At 44.2% G+C, this 25,744-nt stretch overlaps 1 protein-coding gene across 1 annotated transcript in view; it reads left to right on the top strand.

The window, feature by feature from the left end:
• LOC143291858 (prominin-1-A-like) overlaps nucleotides 1-25,744 on the top strand; it is a 102,266-nt gene that overhangs the window by 57,775 nt on the left and 18,747 nt on the right. The window contains exons 10-22 of the mRNA XM_076601975.1: nucleotides 405-468; nucleotides 1,060-1,142; nucleotides 2,868-2,941; nucleotides 4,625-4,771; nucleotides 4,998-5,124; nucleotides 6,550-6,641; nucleotides 9,123-9,204; nucleotides 11,273-11,419; nucleotides 12,887-12,958; nucleotides 19,468-19,563; nucleotides 20,181-20,225; nucleotides 20,927-21,013; nucleotides 23,055-23,123. Coding sequence (XP_076458090.1) covers nucleotides 405-468; nucleotides 1,060-1,142; nucleotides 2,868-2,941; nucleotides 4,625-4,771; nucleotides 4,998-5,124; nucleotides 6,550-6,641; nucleotides 9,123-9,204; nucleotides 11,273-11,419; nucleotides 12,887-12,958; nucleotides 19,468-19,563; nucleotides 20,181-20,225; nucleotides 20,927-21,013; nucleotides 23,055-23,123 — 1,185 coding nt within the window. The remainder of the gene's footprint in view (nucleotides 1-404; nucleotides 469-1,059; nucleotides 1,143-2,867; nucleotides 2,942-4,624; nucleotides 4,772-4,997; nucleotides 5,125-6,549; nucleotides 6,642-9,122; nucleotides 9,205-11,272; nucleotides 11,420-12,886; nucleotides 12,959-19,467; nucleotides 19,564-20,180; nucleotides 20,226-20,926; nucleotides 21,014-23,054; nucleotides 23,124-25,744) is intronic.

The following is a 25,744-nucleotide window of genomic DNA, read 5'->3' as shown; positions in this document are numbered from 1 at the left end:
TGACATGTGAAGAACAATACACTATGATTGCCCCCACCCCCATCCCCCTTCACCCCACTCTTGGGAGGGGAGAGGGAAAAGGAGGGTCGTTTGGAAATCAAGACTATAACCAGGCTCAGTGTCCTTTAGATCCTCGGCAGCAAATCTCTGCCACACCCTGCAGTTGCCTTTGGTATTTGTTTTTCTTTAAGTATTACACTGACACGGAGGGCACTTCAGTTGAGCTGTCTGAAGGAGAGAGCAGGCTGACAGTGGACCTGCTTTCACAACTAAAAAGAAATTCATTTTCATTCTGTTATTCAAGAAACAAGGGAAACAGTGCATGTCATGTTTTGTGACCTGATGATGTCCCAGTGTTCAGTGACTTTGTACATGACTGTTGTCGGCTTATTCCGCTTCCTCAGACTGAAGAAACAATCGCAGATGCAAAGACCAAGGCATTTGAAAGCGTTCAAGCTACCATAAGTCGTAAGTAATACTGGGATATGTTCGCTTGCATAGAAACCAAGTGGCATTATTATTAGTGAATTTGATGGGGTTAAGAACCCAGCTTAGTACTAGGAGTGCTAATTTGGGGGTTTGTGTCTGTTTTCAAGTTTGAATGTACAATTTCTTTTTTATTCTTCATCATGACCTCTTTGTTTTCTTGTTAAATACTTAATTGTTAAGCATCCTGGAACATTATGTTGAATGGAAAGAAGATATCTGATTTGTGTTTTCTGTCAGTTCCTGTGCAGATTATTTTTATTAATAATTTCATATTAATCTAGCTGCAGTTGCAAACAAGAAAGTTATCTTCCAGGCAGACCGTATCAAAATTCAGGAATTTGTGTGTTACAAAGGCTTTTTTTTTTTCTTTTCTTGGTGAAGTGTTTTAAAAGACTCAAGACTTTGTTTTGTGTGTGTCTGTGTTTCTGCCATGTGTGCCTGGGTGGGTAGGTGTGTGTATCTCTGTTTGTGTGTCAGTTTGTGTGTGGTTTTTCTGTGTTGTGCATGGTGACTTGGAGTGCTGATTCACACATACAATAGTGCTAACAAAGTTCTGTTCCACTCTGACAGAGGCAAATGAGTCCGTTACAGACATGGAGGAGAAGGTCAAAAATGAAGTCAACAGCTTCAAGTCAGACATACAGGGCAAAGTGGTAAGTTGCCATGCAGTGAATGCCTCCTGTTGAGTTCAGTGCTGTGTGGTCAGTCATCACTGCAGTAGAATGCAGCAATCTGAATTCGTGTTCATCAAAGGGTTGATTTGATCTGTGAATTGAGGCAGTGGTGGTCTTTGCTATACTGTCAACAAAAGAAAAGTTGGGCATGTTGTCTCCCTTCTTCTTTCCAACCCTTTTGTTCACACACTGGGGGCTGTTTTCATTTCAGTTGAAAGATTAAATGTCCCATAGTTTTTGAACAGCCATCAGTGCACTGAATTCACATCCACTGTGTCCAGGGGCCCAGTTCTCTCCTTCAGTCGTTTTAACTCTCTCCGGACGAAGGAAAGCATGAGCATTCCTACATAAAATGTATTCGGTTTCAGACGATGGAATGGAATAGCATTTTCAAGAAATAAAAATCCATCACGCGCTGTACACATGATTTTGTGATTAGCCATGCAGAGTGCGCTATTCTGGGTCACTCCATAATCGAATGGTATGATTGGTCAGCCTGCCATGTGTGGCCCATCTCGCACACATGCTGACAAAGTCACTGACCGGTTGTCTGCTCGTGTGCCAGCCTGTTAGCAAAGTGGGCTCTTCTCAAAATGTTATGAAGCGAACAAGGCAGCGATGGCAACATTTTAGGGTTGCTGAAGTACTTGAAATGCTACAAACTGAAGGGTCGGACATTGAAGAGGTGGATGATGACGAAGAAGAAAACGAATTTAATGCGGAAAGTGAGCATGGGTATGGTGATTCGGGGTGAAAAATTGGCAGTATTTTCTACATATGGCAAAACTGTAAAAATAAGATGAGAAATTTGATTTTTGTATATGTAATAGCTCAACACGTAATGAACCAGTTCTGAAAGTTTCATTTTCTTACTCTGTATTTTGTATTTTTTGTAATTTTTCTTCCAAACCCTTACAAATGGGCCGTCTGTGGGGAAAAGCAAGGGAGAAAACTTGTCGTCCGGAGTGAGTTAACCTTCCTCAACAGGTCAGCTGCCTGTTCTTGTGTGGGTGCAGTGAGGAACACCAGAGCAAAGTGCCATTCCCAACAACATGATACCATACTGCCTCCAACTCTGATCTCTGGTCAATACTACATCACAAGTTCAGAAGATGAAAAGACCTAAGTCATTCAGCCAGACAGCTGATGAATCAAAAGCCATTAGATGGGAGAATATGATGTTGTTGTTTTTTTCTATACGTCAATAATTTCATTATGTAACACACAGAAAATTGAATAAGTGAATTATTCCAATGCTGCTGCTAATAATGATTATGATAATGATGTTGAAGAGAGTCACTGGTTATTTATTAGATTCTCACTCCACATTTGAACATCTGATACACATACATGCACACAGTACACACACACACACACACACACACATGCATGTGGTACATTCATACATGTGCTGTCACACAGCACACACCCTAACAAAAACATGTATGTATGCACACCACATTATCAACGTGCACAGAATACAGCACACATTCTTATACACATGAAATCAACAAGAGTAGCCATTTTATTGTTTACCAGCTGTTTGTTGCAGATCACAATATGTTTTGATTTTTTTTTTTTTTAATTCAGTCTCTGGTATTTATCTATGTAAATGTGTTTTTTTCTTCTTCTTCTCATTGGTCAGATGGACACCTCAGTAAATGGGATTTTTTACCTTTTTTTTTTTTTTTTATCTGTTTACAGTCTTCGAATTTGAATAAGTTTCGCTCTGACCTAACGAAAGCACAAGATGACATAACAAAGTACAGCAAATACGCGTAAGTATGAGTGTTTGTTGGGTTGTAATCATTGGAGCATGAACGTGACACAGCATACACCCCCCTTTTAATACAGATTACAACTGCCTATGTAGCCAGTATAAATAATTGTACATGAAAATGCCCAGGTCATGGACTATAGTGTGTAGAGAAGTGGATGTCATGACTGATGAATGTAGAAGAAGAAATATGTGACATTGGAAATGGCAGGAAAAAAAAAAACAATGTGTGCACACACCATGCTCTGTTGCTTCATGGTTGATTTTTGCAGGAACAACAAAATTATGGTATCTTTTTGTCGTGAAAAGTCAAAGGAGGAATGATGTGCTTGTCACTTGGAACAACAAAACTATGGCATCTTTTTGTTTTTACAAAAAATCTAAGATGAAATGATGTGCTTGTGACCAGGAGCAAAGGAATGCAGTTGCTGACAGTTTCTTTCTTTAGTTAACGTCTTTTCATTGCAAGAGGTTTAAGACGGGTGACTGTTGCAGGACTAGAAATTCCCAGATCATTTTTAGATAACCAGGGGACAAGTACCTCCAAAAATTAACTTGGCCCCCACATATTTCCATTTGCCCTCCCTGTCAGTTTCTTTCTCAAGGCGACATCACTCTGTTTGGATGAAACCGAATGCACATAATCAGGCCTTGAGAAGTTGAGTGCAAGCATTTTGTATTTATATTTGTATTTGTATTTCTTTTTATCACAGCAGATTGCTCTGTGTGAAATTCGGGCTGCTCTCCTCAGGGAGAGCGCGTCGCTGCACTTTTGCATTTTGATTTGTTTTTCCTACCGAAGTGGATTTTTCTACAGAATTTTGCCAGGAACAACCCTTTTGTTGCCATGGGTTCTTTTACGTGCGCTAAGTGCATGCTGCACACGGGACCTCGGTTTATCGTCTCATCCGAATGACTAGCGTCCAGACCACCACTCAAGGTCTAGTGGAGGGGGAGAAAATTATCGGTGGCCGAGCCGTGATTCGAACCAGCTCGCTCAGATTCTCTCGCTTCCTAGGCGGACGCGTTACCTTTAGGCCATCACTCCACATAAGCATACATATTTGTGTACCTGTCAGAGTGGATCTGTTACAGAGAATTTTGCCAGAGATTAACACTTTGTCATGGATTCTTCTTCAGTGCACCAAATGCATGCTGCACATGGTACCTCGGTATGTCATCTCATCCGAATGACTAGACACTCAGTTTGATTTTCCAGTCATACTTGTAAGAAAGAGTGAGACCATGGACACTGCATTGGCAGATAGGCATCTTAACCACTCTTCCACCTTCCTCCCAAAGTAAAGAGACAAAAGTAACTACTGGTAATAAGTCAGCAGACATAATTCATTATTTGAGTAGTATGTGTGACAGGAGAAGAAACTCCAGGGTTGGTGGTGATGGTGGAAGGGGGAGGAGGGAAGTCTGCACAGAAGCTGACTGCTCAGTCACCCTTAAACTGACAGTCAGGCATTGTTTGCCCTACAGACAGTGGGGAGAGCATTTCCTCATGTGTGCCAGGTTGAGTTGCTGTGGACAATGGGACAGTTGGTGTTTGGAGCGTTGTCATGTGTGTGAATGGAGAGAGCATTTCCTCATGTGTGCCAGGTTGAGGTGCAGTGGACAATGGGACAGTTGGTGTTTGGAGCGTTGTCATGTGTGTGAATGAACTGACTGGATGCAGGTGGTACGGCGGCCTTGGCGTGGGCTGTGCACTGCTGCTGGTGGTGGTTCTATACTACATCGCCATCCTGTTTGGACTGTGTGGGGAGCGACCAGGCTTTGGGGCGCAGTGCTGCAACACTGGCGCTGGCGCCAACTTCCTCATGGCGTAAGTGTGTGTTTTTCAGGTGTATGTGTGTATGACTCGTATGTGTGTGTGTGTCTGTGTGTGTGTGTCCTTGACTATGTTCATGCATGTGGACTCAAAACACTTCACCTGAAACAATACATATGCACTAGCACTTAATGGCATGCAACAGCTCATTAAAACCCTTTAAAAAAATGTATTAAAAAAAATCTCCTCAGGGGAGGTAATAATGACTGTCCTGTTTCAGAGGGGTCGGCATCACTTTCCTTCTCAGCTGGCTGATAATGCTGGTGTGCACCGTTCTTTTTGTGGTGGGGGGACCCCTTTACACCGAGGTCTGTCGCTACTTTGACCATCAGCCAAGCTCCCTCCAGGTTTGTCTGAAAGAAACTGAGGAAAGAGAGTATAACAAAGCGTGGAACTGATTCTGTGACTTGTCTGGAGCAGCAGGCCAGTAAAACTAATGCATGGAAGTCTGGGAAAGTCTTGGAGAAATGAGAGAACCATTTCCAGGGCTGGAAAAGTCTTGTGAAAGACATGGTTTGCCCATCAGCGTCCGGAAAAGTGTCGGAATTCTGATTTCTTTCTTTTGCGTTCACTCGTATGCACACGAGTGGGCTTTTACGTGTATGACCGTTTTTACCCCGCCATGTAGGCAGCCATACTCCGTTTTCGGGGATGAGCATGCTGGGTATGTTCTTGTTTCCATAACCCACCGAACGCTGACATGGATTACAGGATCTTTAACGTGCGTATTTGATCTTCTGCTTGCATATACACACGAAGGGGGTTCAGGCACAAGCAGGTCTGCACATATGTTGACCTGGGAGACCGTAAAAATCTCCACCCTTTACCCACCAGGCGCCGTCACCGTGATTCGAACCCGGGACCCTCAGATTGACAGTCCAACGCTTTAACCACTCGGCTATTGCGCCCGTCGGAATTCTGATAAAAGCCTTTACTGGTCAGATTCAAGAAACAGCTGAATGCATTTTTTTAGCTAAGCAAACAGAAAGTGATGTAAACTGAACATCAGTACAAACGAAAAGTGATGAAAATTATTGAACATTGTCATTGTTCTGGGGATATCCGTTAATCCTTTTTGTCAGCAAAGTAGCAGACACTCTTTGATTCAGTTTGGCTTTGTGTTTGGCATGGGAAATTTTGAGTCTGCTCTGGAAAAAGGTCCAGAAAAAGTATGGAATGTTGTTTATTCACATCTTACTAATGGCTAAAAAATGGGTATATAATGAACAGCCAAGACAAAAAATTATTTGTGTATGATGAAAAATAGTGGGTGGAAGTACCTGCGTGTGATAACTGGTTAGAAGATTGATATGACAAAATGATGACCACACAGGCCTGCCGTAACACCAGATTTTGACTGATGTTTTGGTGACAGAGAGACTGCACAAGTCACAGTGTGATAGACTGGAGAAGATGTACTAAGAGGTCCATGTAAAATATGTTGTCTGATGGTTATGAATGTAAATGAACTAAGCTTAAACTGACTTTAGTTGATTATTTTAGATGTTGCGAAACTTGGACTGGTTTATTTATGGCACAAAGGTGAACAGGTTTGCAAACAGTAACAGGCAAGAGATTAAAACATGCTGATGTTTTCTTTTAGAAAAAAAAATGGACAAGCAAATACCTTGCTCAGGGGTGGTTTGGCTTTTTTACAAAAACATTTGAAAGTGCTTCATGTCTGCATTTGTTACAAATCTCCTGTAACCATGGTTATATTGAAAATAGCTGTGTGTGTGTGTGTGTGTGTGTGTGTGTGTGTGTGTGTGCAGCCTTTCAGTGATGCAGTAATGAATGCAGCGGGTTTACAGGATGGTCTATTCGAGGGCACTTCAGTTAAATTGGATCTTGTTGACATTCTGGAGTGAGTACAAAAGTGTCTTGCAGACTTCTGTACACATGCATGCGCGCACAGACATACGTGCACATGCACGCGCACACACAGTTAATATGAAGAAAAAACAATGGGTGTGTGTGTGTGTGATGATGCACAGACATTTTCATGCTGCGCTTCTTACCAAGAAAGCTGCTTAATTCCATTATTTACAATAGTTATCTTGCCATGACACTTGAAACTTTTATGGACACTGTGTAATGACATCCATGATCTCTTCACACAATGGATATTTCTTTTATTGGTTTTTTTGTTGTTGTTTTTTTCTGCCACAGTATGAGAAAAGCTTGTATGAAATCAAAATCCCGTTGGTGAACAGTTTTAATGTTGATTCCTTTATGCACATTGCATGTTTATATGAGAGAGAAGTAAGGGTTTAGAGAGTAAGGGCATTCGCGTGTGCAACCAGTTCATGGAAAATTCAACATTAAAACAGCAGTAAGGGGAGATATCTTGTTCATTTATTCTGTTCCTTTTTTGGATTATTTTATTATTATTATAATTATCATTATTATTATTATGCTTATTATCGCTGTTGTTGTTGTTGTTCTTCATACACATAGTGCCTATCTTCCACCTCTAAGCATTTTACAAACACAGTCATTTTGCACAACAGACTGCGTACCCGTGTAGAGCGGACAGCTGCTGGTAGCTGCCTTCAGGCACTCAATTCATTTTCTGTGTCGTTCAGTCTGGCTTTAGTCATACACAAATGGATTAAACTCAACTCATCTCATCTCATCTCAGGCCCATAACTACAAAGTAGTCATTGGGGGAAGCCTGAGGACCGCAGACACAACCTCCCTTCTCCATCTGTCTCTGTCGGCAGCCGCTGGCAGCAGCTCACGTGTGTGGAGTCCGATCCATTGTTTGATGTTCTCATGCCAGTTCTTCCGCTGTCTTCCTCTTCTTCTCCTGCCCTCGATGGTGCCTTGCATGATTGTTTTGGACAAGCTGGTGTGTCGAGTGTTGTGTCCAAACCATATCAGCTTGCGTCTCTTCACAGTTGAAAGGAGAGGTTCCCGAGGTCCAGCAAGGTTCTCAATTCTGCTCCGTACATGTTCATTGGTCCTGATTAAACTCATTTTATATTAAAGCTCAATGGAAAGGGTGATGTCATTTCATTTTGCCACTGAAAAACCTGTCAGTATGTTACTTCTTCATCAAGCCTTGTACAGCTATGGAAGAAGGTGGCAGAATGGTTCAGATGCTTAGCTGCCAGTACGGTGTCCATGAGGGTGTTGGTTCCATTCCCACTCTGGCCCTTTCTCCTAAGTTTCACTAGAAAATCAAACTGAGCGTATAGTCATTTGGATGAGATGATAAACCAGTGGCCGGTATGCAGCACACACTTGGCACACTGAAAAAGAACCCATGGCGGTAAGTGTTGTCCTTTGGCAAAATTTTGTCGAAGAAATCCACTATGGTAGATACACAAATATATATAATTATACACTCAAGGCCTAACAAGCGTGTTGGGTTATGTTGGTGTTGGGCATCTGCTTAGCAGATGTGGTGTGGTGTATATGGATTTGTTTGAACGCAGTAACGCCTCCTTGAGAAACTGAAACTGAAATCATGATTCTTCTTTTTTTTTCTTCTCTCTTCTCCCTCAACTCCGTGAATAGTCATTTGGGCACTGTGCAGAAGAAACTGTTCACTAGATTCCTCCATGTCTGCTGGTTGTGTGTTAGAGCCTAGGTCTGTGCAAATGATTTTCCTGTCCATTCTGTTGTATTTTCAGTCCATTGTTGTTGTCATGACTGTGCTTTCATATCTGTGAAACTGCATGTTTGGTGCATATCTGTTATACATGTGTGGGTGTATGTGTGAATGTGTGTCTTCATGTTTTACATTTATTTGCTTATTAATTTTATCATCATTGTTGTCTTATTTATTTATTTATTATTATTATTATTTTATTATTATTATCATTACTACTACCTTTTTTTATATCATAATTATTATTTATTTATTTATGTAAGCTTATCTATTATTTATTCACCTTTTTAAAATTTTATTTATTTTTTTTTTTTTTTTTTCTCAAGGCCTGACTAAGCGCGTTGGGTTACGCTGCTGGTCAGGCATCTGCTTGGCAGATGTGGTGTAGCGTATATGGATTTGTCCGAACGCAGTGACGCCTCCTTGAGCTACTGAAACTGAAACTGTTGTTGTCTTTTTGCCTTCCCCTCTGTCTCTCTCCCTCAACAGTTCCTTCAAGGATTGTTTTAACAGTGCCATGGGATCTTGTTACAGTGGCCATACCAGCGTTGCTTTCTTTGCTTGACTGATGTCAGATCTTCATAAGGTCCTCCGTGCAGCTTGATGGTTTGGTGCACTTGTTTATTGGTGAAGTGATCACTGTATCTGATGTTTAGAATCGTGCAATAACACTTTGTTTCCATGGCTTGATTTGTGTCTTGTTACTCAAGCTGAATCATTGGTTGACAGGGGATGTGAGAGGAATGAACCTGTTTACCACGTGTTGAAACTGGACAGCTTTTTCAACATTACCGAGATCACCGACACAATGGTAAGTCGACCACCTGTTGTCAGGGGCAAGGTCACCCCATTGGTGACAAACACGTGAACAAAACTTTTAAATCATTGTCTGTCACATGTCATTTTGCTTCTCAGTGAAAGGTCAGTTGATTGGCACACCTGTAAGTTTTGTGGAAGTCAGCTGTGTTGCCAGTAGATTTTTTGTTAGTTCTCATTGCATCATGATTCAGAATGACAGCATTTATCACAGAGGATTTGTTGAGGCAATATGAACATGGTTTAAAATTTGTGACAGCATTTATCACAGAGGATTTGTTGAGGCAATATGAACATGGTTTAAAATTTGTGACAGCATTTATCACAGAGGATTTGTTGAGGCAGTATCAACATGGTTTAAATTTGTGACAGCATTTATCACAGAGGATTTGTTGAGGCAATATGAACATGGTTTAAAATTTGTGACAGCATTTATCACATAAGATTTGTTGAGGCAGTATAAACATGGTTTAAAATTTGTGACAGCATTTATCACAGATGATTTGTTGAGGCAGTATGAACATGGTTTAAAATTTGTGACAGCATTTATCACATAAGATTTGTTGAGGCAGTATAAACATGGTTTAAAATTGTGACAGCATTTATCACAGAGGATTTGTTGAGGCAATATGAACATGGTTTAAAATTGTGACAGCATTTATCATAGAGGATTTGTTGAGGCAGTATCAACATGGTTTAACATTTGTGACAGCATTTATCACAGAGGATTTGTTGAGGCAGTATCAACATGGTTTAAAATTTGTGACAGCATTTATCATAGAGGATTTGTTGAGGCAGTATCAACATGGTTTAAAATTTGTGATAGTATTTATCACAGAGGATTTGTTGAGGCAGTATCAACATGGTTTAAAATTTGTGACAGCATTTATCACATAAGATTTGTTGAGGCAGTATAAACATGGTTTAAAATTTGTGACAGCATTTATCACAGATGATTTGTTGAGGCAGTATGAACATGGTTTAAAATTTGTGACAGCATTTATCACATAAGATTTGTTGAGGCAGTATAAACATGGTTTAAAATTGTGACAGCATTTATCACAGAGGATTTGTTGAGGCAATATGAACATGGTTTAAAATTGTGACAGCATTTATCATAGAGGATTTGTTGAGGCAATATGAACATGGTTTAAAATTTGTGACAGCATTTATCACAGAGGATTTGTTGAGGCAGTATCAACATGGTTTAAAATTTGTGACAGCATTTATCATAGAGGATTTGTTGAGGCAGTATCAACATGGTTTAAAATTTGTGACAGTATTTATCACAGAGGATTTGTTGAGGCAGTATCAACATGGTTTAAAATTTGTGACAGCATTTATCACAGAGGATTTGTTGAGGCAGTATCAACATGGTTTAAAATTTGTGACAGCATTTATCACAGAGGATTTGTTGAGGCAGTATCAACATGGTTTAAAATTTGTGATAGTATTTATCACAGAGGATTTGTTGAGGCAGTATCAACATGGTTTAAAATTTGTGACAGCATTTATCACAGAGGATTTGTTGAGGCAGTATCAACATGGTTTAAAATTTGTGACAGCATTTATCACAGAGGATTTGTTGAGGCAATATGAACATGGTTTAAAATTTGTGACAGCATTTATCACAGAGGATTGGTTGAGGCAATATCAACATGGATTAAAAATTTGTGCGAATACCATTCACAGGCATTTAGGCTGTTGTGCAAATGACTCCTTGTTTGTAAAGCACTTACAGCTTGGTCTTTGGCAGAGGATAGGTGCTGTATATGTCCATATCATTAGATACACCAAAAAAAGGAAAAGCAGACTCATGCTTGCAGATGCCATTGACCATTTCTGCCCTTCATCCAGCCGACTAGAAGATATACACAAGGAAATTATACCAGAAAATAAGCAAGGTAAAGTGTTTTGTTAGTGAAATGGCTTCATGACAAAGTTTGTATTCATTACTCACTGTACATGCTTACTTAATGTGTTGCCCATGTGAGTCGTGAAAAAAATTAGAAGCTTGTGTCCACGCTTTCATTTATATTTTTGTTTGTTTGTTTTCCTTGCAGGGTGTGGATAATAGCCTGGATGGCCTGAAGAATGCCAACATTAACATTCAAGACATCACCTTTCTCAGCAGTGAAATGAATCAGTCCCTTTCTGAATTTGCTGATTCTGGACTAGATAGCATTTCATTTGACGCCTATGACGAACAGGTAGGTCAACGTTTGAACAAATTTCATCATCCTGTCTTCTTCTTCTTTTTTTCAGTAAAAGAAAACAGGTTTAGTCAACACATGATTTATCTCTGCTGAAAATGGAAGTGATAGAAATGAAAACTTGGGGGTCACTCGTGACAGGAAACCTTCATTTTGACAGCATGTTTTGCCTTGAGGGGAGACGCATCAATTTTGTATGTCATGACCATTCAGAAGCTGTCATGTTGTACTCTGTAGTAAAAATGCTGCTTTCTTGGATACAACGATTTTATTTGTGAGGAAAAAGTTATAAAAAAAAATAACCTTCTGAAGACAGCCAAGAAAAACAATAAAGTTTCTAAACAAAAGGAAAAAAATATCCCTTTCCACTGAAGGTTTTATGATGTGCTGAAAATGAGAAATGTCACTCCAAGCTGCTTGCTGATGTGATGTGAATATTCAGTTAGTTTCTTTTTTCTTTTCTTTTTTTAATCAGTCACTGTATTCAATCCATCTTTTCCAAACACCATATACATTAGTTTTTTTGTTGTTGTTTTTTTTTTGTAGTACAAGGCTGGTTAACACAGATACATTTTTACAGGTAAAAACAGACATCTTGCCCAGAATGACACAACACTGACATACACCTTAAATTTCTGCATCAAGTTGAAAATACAACACTCTCTTCTCTGCCAGTCATACAAATAACAAAATACATTAACACAAAACTTGGTTTTGTCCAGACCGGCAGAGTATTATATTGACTTCTTTTGACTAAGATTTGGTTTTGCAGCCAAAAGGCATGAGAGTTACTGGTACAGTTCTGCAGAGCAGAACAAAGGATTGACACAAGTGAGTTTCAGTTTCAGCAGCTCAAGGAGGCGTCACTGCATTCGGACAAATCCATATATGCTACACCACATCTGCCAAGCAGATGCCTGACCAGCAGCGTAACCCAACGCGCTTAGTCAGGCCTTGAGACAAGTGAAAGAAAGGAGAAGACAAAAATGTTCCAGACCAGTACCCTTTTTTTCTTTTTCTTTTTTTTTCTGTCGATTGTGTGTCAGAGCCTGGGTCTCTGCAAATGGTTAATCCATCCACTCTTCAATGTTATTAGTCCATCGTTTTTTCTCTGGAATCCGGTGATCATGGTTGGATTTGTTTCACAAACAGTAAGTCATGTGCTGATCTTTCTTTGCTGAGCTGCAGCATTTGCCAGTTCCAAGGTTTAGAGGCAATACTATGACATCATTGATGGTCCCTTTGTAGTCACCTGGGCTGTCAGCAAAATGATTTGATTTGATTTCTACACATTAGTTGTTTCAGAACTGGTTGCCCATTTTCTCGTCACACACTAGCTCACAGACCAGGGCTAAAGGGGTGGGTGGGTGGGTGGGTGTGAGTATCAGGTTACAAAGAACACAAAATGACAGGATCAGAGAGGGCAAAAGTGAAGGCGTGATTTACTCCTGTTTGTGCGTACAGTTGAACAAAAACCTGACAGTGGGAAACCTGACCGATCTGGCTGCTACACTGAGAAACATTTCCTCCAGCAGCGTGAGTATCATAGCTTCTGTCTTACTCCTGTTCTGTTGCCATGGACTGGCTAAGCTGTGTGTGTGTGTGTGTGAGTGTTGTGTGTGTGTTGTGTTGTGTGTGTGTGTGTGTATGTGTTGTGTGTGTGTGTGTGTGTGTGTGTGTGTGTTTGCACCCTTTTTATTTCTCTGTTCATTTTTTAATAAAAAAAAAAATAGGACTTGGGTGGGGAGGTCTGAGTTTTCCCAGCTGAACTTTCTTATATTTTTGTTGTTGTATATTTTAAATGGAAAGTCAGAATGGACAGTTTGGTTAGTGTGGTTTTTCATGTGTGTGTGCATGTACATGTATTCTGAAATCTTGCATACACTAACAGGTGTTCTTGTTAAGCAGAAGTGTGTTGTTTTTTCTCCTCCCCCACGCCCCCCCCCCCCCCCCCCCAACTCCCAGTCTCAAAAGAAAGTTGCTTTGGAGCATGACAGAACTGTTCAGAATACAAACTGATATTGATAATCAGTATTAGATATGCATTCCAAACAGTTACCTTTTGCACTTCCTCTTCTTCTTCTTCATCCAGGTGCTGCAACTCCCACGTTCACTCGTATTTGTATTTGTATTTCTTTTTATCACAACAGATTTCTCTGTGTGAAATTCGGGCTGCTCTCCCCAGGGAGAGCACGTCGCTACACTACAACACCACCCATTTTTTTGTATTTTTTCCTGCGTGCAGTTTTATTTGTTTTTCCCACCGAAGTGGATTTTTCTACAGAATTTTACCAGGAACAACCCTTTTGTTGCTGTGGGTTCTTTTATGTGCGCTGAGTGCATGCTGCACACGGGACCTCGGTTTATCGTCTCATCTGAATGACTAGTGGGCTTTTACGTGTATGACTGTTTTTACCCAGCCATGTAGGTAGCCGTGGAAAGTCATTGCACTGAGCACAAATGTCTACAAGCTTTCCTGTGTGTATTCTCAGTTTGTTGGGTTTATGTAGAGGTCAGGCATTCGCTCCTTTGAACATTTTTTTCACTCCAGCAGATGTGGTGCAGCATATATGTATCAGTATGCATGCTTTAACATATCCGTCTGTGTGTTTGTTTTGTTCTGGTGTAAGTGGGTGTGTGTTTAGGAGGAAGGCAGTGGAATGGTTAAGACAATTACCTGCCAATACAGTGTATGCTAGGGCCTGGGTTTGAATTCTGCTCTTGCCCTTTCTCCCAAGTTTGACTTGAAAATCCAGCTGAGCAGCTGGTCATTTGGATGAGACGATGAACTGTAGTCCTGTGTGCAGCAAGCACTTGACGCACTGAAAAAGACTGTCCCGTGTGCACCAAGCACTTGGGGCACTGAAAAGGACTGTCCCATGTGCAGCAAGCACTTGGCGCACTGAAAAGGACTGTCCCGTGTGCAGCAAGCACTTGACGCACTGAAAAGGACTGTCCCGTGTGCAGCAAGCACTTGGCGCACTGAAAAGGACTGTCCCATGTGCAGCAAGCACTTGACGCACTGAAAAGGACTGTTCTGTGTGCAGCAAGCACTTGGCGCACTGAAAAGGACTGTCCCATGTGCAGCAAGCACTTGGCGCACTGAAAAGGACTGTCCCGTGTGCGGCAAGCACTTGACGCACTGAAAAAGACTGTCCCGTGTGCACCAAGCACTTGATGCACTGAAAAAGACTGTCCTGTGTGCACCAAGCACTTGATGCACTGAAAAGGACTGCCCTGTGTGCACCAAGCACTTGATGCACTGAAAAAGACTGTCTGGTGTGCAGCAAGCACTTGACGCACTGAGAAGGACTGTCCCGTGTGCAGCAAGCACTTGACGCACTGAAAAGGACTGTCCCGTGTGCAGCAAGCACTTGACGCACTGAAAAGGACTGTCCTGTGTGCACCAAGCACTTGATGCACTGAAAAAGACTGTCTGGTGTGCAGCAAGCACTTGACGCACTGAAAAGGACTGTCCTGTGTGCAGCAAGCACTTGACGCACTGAAAAGGACTGTCCCGTGTGCAGCAAGCACTTGACGCACTGAAAAGGACTGTCCTGTGTGCAGCAAGCACTTGGCGCACTGAAAAGGACTGCCCTGTGTGCAGTAAGCACTTGGCGCACTGAAAAGGACTGCCCTGTGTGCACCAAGCACTTGGCGCACTGAAAAGGACTGTCCCGTGTGCAGCAAGCACTTGGCGCACTGATAAAGACTGTCCTGTGTGCAGCAAGCACTTGGCGCACTGAAAAGGACTGTCCCGTGTGCAGCAAGCACTTGGCGCACTGAAAAGGACTGCCCTGTGTGCAGCAAGCACTTGGCGCACTGAAAAGGACTGTCCCGTGTGCAGCAAGCACTTGGGGCACTGAAAAGGACTGTCCCGTGTGCAGCAAGCACTTGGCGCACTGAAAAGGACTGTCCCGTGTGCAGCAAGCACTTGGGGCACTGAAAAGGACTGTCCCGTGTGCAGCAAGCACTTGGGGCACTGAAAAAGACTGTCCCGTGTGCAGCAAGCACTTGGCGCACTGAAAAGGACTGTCCCGTGTGCAGCAAGCACTTGGGGCACTGAAAAAGACTGTCCCGTGTGCAGCAAGCACTTGGGGCACTGAAAAGGACTGTCCCGTGTGCAGCAAGCACTTGACGCACTGAAAAGGACTGTCCCGTGTGCAGCAAGCACTTGGCGCACTGAAAAGGACTGTCCCGTGTGCAGCAAGCACTTGGCGCACTGAAAAGGACTGTCCCGTGTGCAGTAAGCACTTGGCGCACTGAAAAGGACTGTCCCGTGTGCAGCAATCACTTGGGGCACTGAAAAGGACTGTCCCATGTGCAGCAAGCACTTGACGCACTGAAAAGGACTGTCCCATGTGCAGCAAGCACTTGGCGCACTGAAAAGGACTGTCCCGTGTGCAGCAAGCACTTGACGCACTGAAAAGAACTGTCCCGTGTGCAGCAAGCACTTGGCGCACTGAAAAGGACTGTCCCGTGTGCAGCAAGCACTTGACGCACTGAAAAGGACTGTCCCGTGTGCAGCAAGCACTTGGCGCACTGAAAAGGACTGTTCCGTGTGCAGCAATCACTTGGGGCACTGAAAAGGACTGTCCCGTGTGCAGCTAGCACTTGGCGCACTGAAAAGGACTGTTCTGTATCCAGCAATCACTTGGGTCACTGTAAAGGACTGTCCCGTGTGCAGCAAGCACTTGGGGCACTGAAAAGGACTGTCCCATGTGCAGCAAGCACTTGGCGCACTGAAAAGGACTGTCCCGTGTGCACCAAGCACTTGGGGCACTGAAAAGGACTGTCCCATGTGCAGCAAGCACTTGGGGCACTGAAAAGGACTGTTCTGTGTGCAGCAAGCACTTGGCGCACTGAAAAGGACTGTCCCATGTGCAGCAAGCACTTGGCGCACTGAAAAGGACTGTCCCGTGTGCGGCAAGCACTTGACGCACTGAAAAAGACTGTCCCGTGTGCACCAAGCACTTGATGCACTGAAAAAGACTGTCCCATGTGCACCAAGCACTTGACGCACTGAAAAGGACTGTCCTGTGTGCACCAAGCACTTGGGGCACTGAAAAGGACTGCCCTGTGTGCACCAAGCACTTGGGGCACTGAAAAGGACTGTCCTGTGTGCACCAAGCACTTGACGCACTGAAAAGGACTGTCCTGTGTGCACCAAGCACTTGACGCACTGAAAAGGACTGTCCTGTGTGCACCAAGCACTTGACGCACTGAAAAGGACTGCCCTGTGTGCACCAAGCACTTGGGGCACTGAAAAAGACTGTCCCGTGTGCAGCAAGCACTTGGGGCACTGAAAAAGACTGTCCCGTGTGCAGCAAGCACATGGGGCACTGAAAAAGACTGTCTGGTGTGCAGCTTGGCGCACTGATAAAGACTGTCCTGTGTGCAGCAAGCATTTGGCGCACTGAAAAGGACTGTCCCGTGTGCAGCAAGCACTTGGGGCACTGAAAAGGACTGTCCCGTGTGCAGCAAGCACTTGGCGCACTGAAAAGGACTGTCCCGTGTGCAGCAAGCACTTGGGGCACTGAAAAGGACTGTCCCGTGTGCAGCAAGCACTTGGGGCACTGAAAAAGACTGTCCCGTGTGCAGCAAGCACTTGGCGCACTGAAAAGGACTGTCCCGTGTGCAGCAAGCACTTGGGGCACTGAAAAAGACTGTCCCGTGTGCAGCAAGCACTTGGCGCACTGAAAAGGACTGTCCCGTGTGCAGCAAGCACTTGACGCACTGAAAAGGACTGTCCTGTGTGCAGCAAGCACTTGGCGCACTGAAAAGGACTGTCCCGTGTGCAGCAAGCACTTGGCGCACTGAAAAGGACTGTCCCGTGTGCAGTAAGCACTTGGCGCACTGAAAAGGACTGTCCCGTGTGCAGCAATCACTTGGGGCACTGAAAAGGACTGTCCCATGTGCAGCAAGCACTTGACGCACTGAAAAGGACTGTCCTGTGTGCAGCAAGCACTTGACGCACTGAAAAGGACTGTCCCGTGTGCAGCAAGCACTTGGCGCACTGAAAAGGACTGTCCCGTGTGCAGCAATCACTTGGGGCACTGAAAAGGACTGTCCCATGTGCAGCAAGCACTTGACGCACTGAAAAGGACTGTCCCGTGTGCAGCAAGCACTTGGCGCACTGAAAAGGACTGTCCCGTGTGCAGCAAGCACTTGACGCACTGAAAAGAACTGTCCCGTGTGCAGCAAGCACTTGGCACACTGAAAAGGACTGTCCCGTGTGCAGCAAGCACTTGACGCACTGAAAAGGACTGTCCCGTGTGCAGCAAGCACTTGGCGCACTGAAAAGGACTGTTCCGTGTGCAGCAATCACTTGGGGCACTGAAAAGGACTGTCCCGTGTGCAGCTAGCACTTGGCGCACTGAAAAGGACTGTTCTGTATGCAGCAATCACTTGGGTCACTGTAAAGGACTGTCCCGTGTGCAGCAAGCACTTGGGGCACTGAAAAGGACTGTCCCGTGTGCAGCAAGCACTTGGGGCACTGAAAAGGACTGTCCCGTGTGCAGCAAGCACTTGACACACTGAAAAGGACTGTCCCGTGTGCAGCAAGCACTTGACGCACTGAAAAGGACTGTCCCGTGTGCAGCAAGCACTTGGCGCACTGAAAAGGACTGCCCTGTGTGCAGCAAGCACTTGACGCACTGAAAAAGACTGTCCCGTGTGCAGCAAGCACTTGGCGCACTGAAAAGGACTGCCCTGTGTGCAGCAAGCGCTTGACGCACTGAAAAAGACTGTCCCGTGTGCAGCAAGCACTTGGCACACTGAAAAAGACTCCTTGTCATGGCAACATCAGTGTTGTCCTCTGGCAAAATTGTGTTAAAGACATCCACTCTGATAGGTACACATATATATATATATGCATGCACTCAAGGCCTGACTAAGCATATAGGGTGATGCTGCTAGTCAGGCATCTACCTGGAGTGATGGCCTAGAGGTAATGGCCTAGAGGTAACGTGAGTGATGGCCTAGAGGTAACGCGTCCGCCTTGGAAGCGAGAGAATCTGAGTGTGCTGGTTCAAATCACGGTTCAGCCACCAATATTTTCTCCCCCTCCACTAGACCTTGAGTGTTGGTCTGGACGCTAGTCATTCGGATGAGATGATAAACCGAGGTCCCGTGTGCAGCATGCATTTAGCGCACGTAAAAGAACCCACGGCAACAAAAGGGTTGTTCCTGGTAAAATTCTGTAGAAAAATCCACTTTGATAGGAAAAACAAATAAAACTACACGCAGGAAAAAAATACCAAAAAATGGGTGGCGCTGTAGTGTAGCGACGCGCTCTCCCTGGGGAGAGCAGCCCGAATTTCACAGAGAAATCTGATGTGATAAAAATAAATACAAACAAACAAACAAACAAACCAAGCAGATATGGTGTAGCATTTATGGATTTGTCCCAAAGCAGTGACGCCTCCTTGTGAAACTGAAACTGTGTATGTGCAAGTGACGGGCGCAATAGCTGAGTGGTTAGAGCATTGGACTTTTAATCTGCGGATCCCATGATTGAATCTTGGTAACGGCGCCTGGTGGGTACAGGGTGGACATTTTTTTTTTATCTCCCAGGTCAACATATTTGCAGACCTGCGTGTGCCTGAACCCCCTTCATGTGTATACGCATGCAGAAGATCAAATATGCAGGTTAAAGATCCTGTAATCTATGTCAGTGTTCTGCATACCCAGCATGCACACACCTTGAAAACAGAGTATGGTTGCCTACATGGCGGGGTAAATAAACAAAACAATCATACGCATAAAATGTCACATGTCTGTCTGAGTGCGTATGTATGCATGCCTGAAATCTGATTGAATGACACAGGAAACAAATGATGAGCGCCCAGTGGAAGCAGTCACTCGGTTCTACCCAGGTAGGCAGCCTGTTGGGCAAATGACCCCGTGTTTGTCAGGTGCTTAGAACGTGGTCTCTGACGGAGGATAGGCACTATATAAGTATCCATGTCATCATTCATCATCAGCTGATCAAGTGCATGTGGATGTGGAGATGTGAGGTGGATGTTTGTTTCTATGATCCACAGGGAATTCCCCAAAACAAGACGGATGCCTTCAACAATGCCGCTGATAGACTGGTCATGTTGCAGGACACCCTTATTACTACCATGGAGGCAGCTGAGGTGGGTCTTCCACATGTTCTCCAGTGTATCAATTTGTCTGTATGCTTGCACAAACACACACACGCACACACGCATGCACACACTGAGGCACACACACACGCGCACACACACACACACACACACACACACACACACACACACACACACACTCACATATACACACACACATGTATTCGTACACATGTGCTTGCATAACTTTATGCCTGTATCCACAAAAGTATTCTTTCTCAGTCTGTGTCACACTCATACATATATGGCTGTTTTCACCCCACTCTTTAGGCTGCGATAGACTGTCCCTCTCACACACTGTCCTTCTCTCTCTCTCTCTCTCTCTCTCTCTCTCTCTCTCTTCCTTAGTGTGTCTTGTATTCTCACATTGTTTCTGTTTCAAGTTTCAAAGAGTGTGTGTTTGTCGATGTGTATGATATATGTGGAACAGAGAATGTGTATTCGTACATAAGTTTACTGATGGAATTGGATTATATGAGCAGCGTTTGTGATTTCTGTTGGCATGATGATGATGGTGAGGAGGGGGAGGAGGGTGACATGTGTTACTGTCAGTTGTTGGAAGGGTGCGGGATGCTGCTTTTCCTCACAGCGTATGTTGTGGGTTGCAGGCGTCGCTGAGACAGTCTCTCGATGCCTTGAAGTCACAGTCAGGGGTAAGTCTGCCTCATCTTCTCATCCATTTAATCTGCCTTCTCTTTTCTTCTCTTTGTGTGGCACAGAAGGGCACAACGCACCAACGCACACACATTAGAATTATATCTGTATGTATGTGTGTGTGTGTGTATATATATATATATATATATATATGTGTGTGTGTGTGTGTGTGTGTGTATAACTCAACATGATAGATGATGGGACACAAGAGCAGGTTGCAACTGAATGACCCACCTGTCATTGAAAAGAATTACAAATTTGCATCCAGAAGATGAAATAAAAGTATGAAGTAAAATAAAAAGATAAATTAGAAAGAAGAGGTTGAGTTAGGAAAGCTGGATGACAATATAAAATCACATGTATCATTTACATTTATAGGAATTCATGCAGAACACAAGGCAACCTTATCGGTCACATTCACATAGCACATTATCAGTCACAGAGTCAGCATATCACATTATCAGTTACTGAGTCACCATACCATGCAGTCAGTTAGAAAGTCATTATCTCAGATTATCAGACACAGTCAGTGCACTCCAGGTGATGAGTTTCAACATCATAAAAATGGAACACATAAACAGATGAAATTAAAATTTTAATTCCGAGTCACTTCAGTCATACATATTTGGCTTGCATAAATTAATGACATAATGAACCAGAGGAGGGTGTGCATGTGCATGTGTGTGTTTCTGTGATTCAGATCAAGAGCTCTACAGATGCCTTGCTGGAAGGACTGCAGGCAGCTCAGAGAAACTTCTCCATTTCAAAGGACGAACTGGTCAAAACTGTAAGACGCATTGAGTTTTGCCGTCACCTGTTGTTCTGATGCTAAGCGCGGCTAGAAGTGCACATTTTGTGTGTGCTCTGTTAGATAACAGTGGTAATCATATCTGTATGTTCCAAATAAAATAAAAGGCTAATTGAGTCTACATTGCCTAATTGTGATATGATGTAATACTGTCTGTTCCAAATGCACTTTGTTGATTAATTACTGTTGTTATTCTTTCTGTCTCGAGTGCACTTTGTCATTAACTGTGGTTGTAATGCACTGTTGAGAGAGTTCCTCTTCGCTGATGACTGTGCGCTTGCTGCACACACCCATGAGGACATGCAGTTCATTATGGACAGTCCTGCAGGTGCTTTGGACTCACCTTCAGCCTCAGCAAGACCGAGTCCATGTACCAACCAGCTAGCTCACAGAACGCCAGTGCCTCCCCCCCACCTGCAATCAAGATCGATGACACAGAGATCAAGTCAGTCGACAAGTTTTGCTACCTGGGCAGCGCCCTATGCAGCAACAGAGCCCTTGATGCAGAAGTGACGCTGCGCATTGCCAAGGCCAGCTCCGCCTTTGGCAGACTCAGCAACAGGTTGTGGAACAACAGAAGCATCAGGCTCAGCACCAAGATGAAAACCTACAGAGCTGCTGTGCTGACCACCTTGTTGTACTGCTGTGAAACATGAACGACGTACCGTCATCACATTCAACAACTTGAGCAGTTTCACCAGAGATGCCTACGAAAGATCCTTGGCATAAAGTGGCAAGACAGGGTCTCCAACCTCCATGTCCTAGAGAGGAGCGGCCTGCCCAGCATCGAAAGCCTGCTGATCCAGTGCCAGCTACGCTGGACAGGACACATTGTCCGCATGACAGACAGCAGGATCCGAAAGATCCTTTTGTATGGCCAGCTGAAGGAAGGCCACTGCGAACTTGGAAGACCCCGGAAGAGCTTCAAGGACACCTTGAAGACAAATCTCAAAGCCTGTGACATAGATATCACTTCCTGGGAAACTGATGCCCTTGATCGCTCTCGCTGAAGGACGCTGTGCTCTAGTGGTATAAAAACGTTTGAAAACAAGAGAACACTGGCCATTAAGGAGAAGCGTGAGAGAAGGAAGCAGGGCTCAACTTCTGGAGATGTTTTCCTTTGCAACACCTGTGGGAAGTGCTGCGCATCCAGAGTTGGCCTCTTCTCCCATATGAGGACACACACCGACAAATAAGGCTGCCTGCCTACTCATCCATCAGTCAGACGGGAGACTCCATCTAATGCTGTCTGGTTCAAGTTAATTTTTGTCAATGTTTTTTTTATCACAGGTTGAAGTCAAAAAGTGTCACAGTTTTTTTTTGTTTTTTTTCCCCCAGTCTTTTCATATGTTTATTGAAGAAAGTATTTGAACTCAAACTGGATTTTTTTGTGTTTCTGTTGATTGATGCAGAATCACAACGGACAGTGAATGTTTGTGGTGTGTTTGTGAACGTAAATCATGTGTGACTGTGACAATGAATGTTTGTGGAGTGTGTGTGTGTGTGTGTGTGTGTGTGCATGAAGGTTTGTGAACAAGCATTGTGTGTGACTCTGACAGTGAATGTTTGTGGTGTGTGTGTGTGTGAAGGATTGTGACCATGCTTTGTGTGTGACAGTGACAGTGAATGTCTATGGTGTGTGTGTGTGTGTGAAGGTTTGTGAACATGCATGGTGTGTGACAGTGACAGTGAATGTTTGTGGTGTGTGTGTGTGTGAAGGTTTGTGACCATATTTGGTGTGTGACAATGACAATGTCTGTGGTGTGTGTGTGTGTGTGTGTGTGAAGGTTTGTGACCATATTTGGTGTGTGACAATGACTGTGTGTGTGTGTGTGTGTGTGTGAAGGTTTGTGACCATATTTGGTGTGTGACAATGACAGTGTCTGTGGTGTGTGTGTGTGTGTGTGTGTGAAGGTTTGTGAACATGCATGGTGTGTGACAATGACAATGTCTGTGGTGTGTGTGTGTGTGTGTGTGTGTGTAAGGTCTGTGACCATGCAGTGTGTGTGACTGTGTGCAGGCAGTGGTCTCGCTTGTGACCGATGTGCTGAAAGACGTGGACGGAACTGTGGATGCCATACTGAAAAGTGTGAGTTACTGTCTCACCACTGTTCCTGTCTTAACTGCCAACATTTTTTGCCACTCTCTGGACTTGATCATTGAGCGTTCACACTGTGTTCTGTTCCAAGACCCAAGCTCTGAACGACTTGACCTTGAAGGCATCAGCTTTAAACTCAACTTTCCCAACGCTGACAGTCCTAAAGCCCTTGTGGCCAAGACAGTGTGGATGTAACTCAGTCAACCCACTGTTCACTTCAATCTAATCCCAGCAGATTGTTGGGACAGCAGTTAACTCCTCTGCTGTTCTGATGGTCATAGACATGACTGACTATCTTACATACATGTGAAACTCAACTTTGCATGTATTCTTCTTTTTTTTCTTTTTCTTTTTTGCACCAAGGATGTATGGGTTGCCTGTTGGCAAGTTTTGGTTTTATAGGCCTGTTGTTATTTTTTATTGTGTCTATTATGTTTATATTTATGTTCAGTTGTTTTTTGTTTTTTGGGTGTGTTTTTTTTAATCATCTGGAAGGAAAAATTTACAGAAAGGTCATCATTAGAGGGTAAGTTTATGTGCATGAATGTGTCGGTGCATGTGTTTGACTTTCTTTTTCTTTCTTTTGTCTTCTCTTTTTTTTTTTTGTCTTTTTTTTTTTTTTGTCTTTTCAGGTTCTGTAAGATCAATATTTACAGTTTTTCAGCTCCGAAATGGCCATGTGTGGTCAGTCAGATTAACAGATAAATTCTTCTGTCCTGTCTGTTGATACCATCCTGTCGTGTGCTGTGGTCTGTGTGTCCCTCTGTCTGTCCTGTCTGTTGATACCATCCTGTCATGGGCTGTGGTCTGTGTGTCCCTCTGTCTGTCCTGTCTGTTGATACCATCCTGTCATGGGCTGTGGTCTGTGTGTGTCCCTCTGTCTGTCCTGTCTGTTGATACCATCCTGTCATGGGCTGTGTGTGTCCCTCTGTCTGTCCTGTCTGTTGATACCATCCTGTCGTGGGCTGTGGTCTGTGTGTCCCTCTGTCTGTCCTGTCTGTTGATACCATCCTGTCATGGGCTGTGGTCTGTGTGTGTCCCTCTGTCTGTCCTGTCTGTTGATACCATCCTGTCGTGGGCTGTGGTCTGTGTGTCCCTCTGTCTGTCCTGTCTGTTGATACCATCCTGTCATGGGCTGTGGTCTGCGTGTGTCCCTCTGTCTGTCCTGTCTGTTGATACCATCCTGTCATGGGCTGTGGTCTGTGTGTCCCTCTGTCTGTCCTGTCTGTTGATACCATCCTGTCATGGGCTGTGGTCTGTGTGTCCCTCTGTCTGTCCTGTCTGTTGATACCATCCTGTCATGGGCTGTGGTCTGTGTGTGTCCCTCTGTCTGTCCTGTCTGTTGATACCATCCTGTCATGGGCTGTGGTCTGCGTGTGTCCCTCTGTCTGTCCTGTCTGTTGATACCATCCTGTCATGGGCTGTGGTCTGTGTGTCCCTCTGTCTGTCCTGTCTGTTGATACCATCCTGTCATGGGCTGTGGTCTGTGTGTCCCTCTGTCTGTCCTGTCTGTTGATACCATCCTGTCATGGGCTGTGGTCTGTGTGTCCCTCTGTCTGTCCTGTCTGTTGATACCATCCTGTCATGGGCTGTGGTCTGTGTGTCCCTCTGTCTGTCCTGTCTGTTGATACCATCCTGTCATGGGCTGTGGTCTGTGTGTCCCTCTGTCTGTCCTGTCTGTTGATACCATCCTGTCATGGGCTGTGGTCTGCGCGTGTCCCTCTGTCTGTCCTGTCTGTTGATACCATCCTGTCGTGTGCTGTGGTCTGTGTGTCCCTCTGTCTGTCCTGTCTGTTGATACCATCCTGTCGTGGGCTGTGGTCTGTGTGTGTCCCTCTGTCTGTCCTGTCTGTTGATACCATCCTGTCATGGGCTGTGGTCTGTGTGTCCCTCTGTCTGTCCTGTCTGTTGATACCATCCTGTCATGGGCTGTGGTCTGTGTGTGTCCCTCTGTCTGTCCTGTCTGTTGATACCATCCTGTCGTGGGCTGTGGTCTGTGTGTCCCTCTGTCTGTCCTGTCTGTTGATACCATCCTGTCGTGGGCTGTGGTCTGTGTGTCCCTCTGTCTATCCTGTCTGTTGATACCATCCTGTCGTGGGCTGTGGGCTGCGTGTGTCCCTCTGTCTGTCCTGTCTGTTGATACCATCCTGTCATGGGCTGTGGTCTGTGTGTCCCTCTGTCTATCCTGTCTGTTGATACCATCCTGTCATGGGCTGTGGTCTGCGTGTGTCCCTCTGTCTGTCCTGTCTGTTGATACCATCCTGTCATGGGCTGTGGTCTGTGTGTCCCTCTGTCTGTCCTGTCTGTTGATACCATCCTGTCGTGGGCTGTGGTCTGCGTGTGTCCCTCTGTCGAAGAGAGGAGATCAGGTGGCCCTCGGGTTCCAGTCTGGCTCTCCTCATGCTGGCATACAGTATTACTGCAGTGGCATTGTGGGCCACTGTAGAGAATAATTGGCTTTCATTTATTTCTCATTTTCGTTTTGATCTTCTGTGTTTATTTACTTATTTTTTTATTTTTTTATTTTCTTATTTATCTAGCTGTTTGTTGTGGATTTTTTTCATTCTCAGGCTGTGTACATGCATGTGTGTATATGAATGCATATTATGTGT

Source organism: Babylonia areolata, chromosome 18, assembly GCF_041734735.1.
Source record: "Babylonia areolata isolate BAREFJ2019XMU chromosome 18, ASM4173473v1, whole genome shotgun sequence".
Lineage (NCBI taxonomy): Eukaryota > Metazoa > Mollusca > Gastropoda > Neogastropoda > Buccinidae > Babylonia > Babylonia areolata.
Note: the sequence above shows the minus strand (reverse complement) of the source record. Positions and strands in the feature narration are given on the sequence as shown.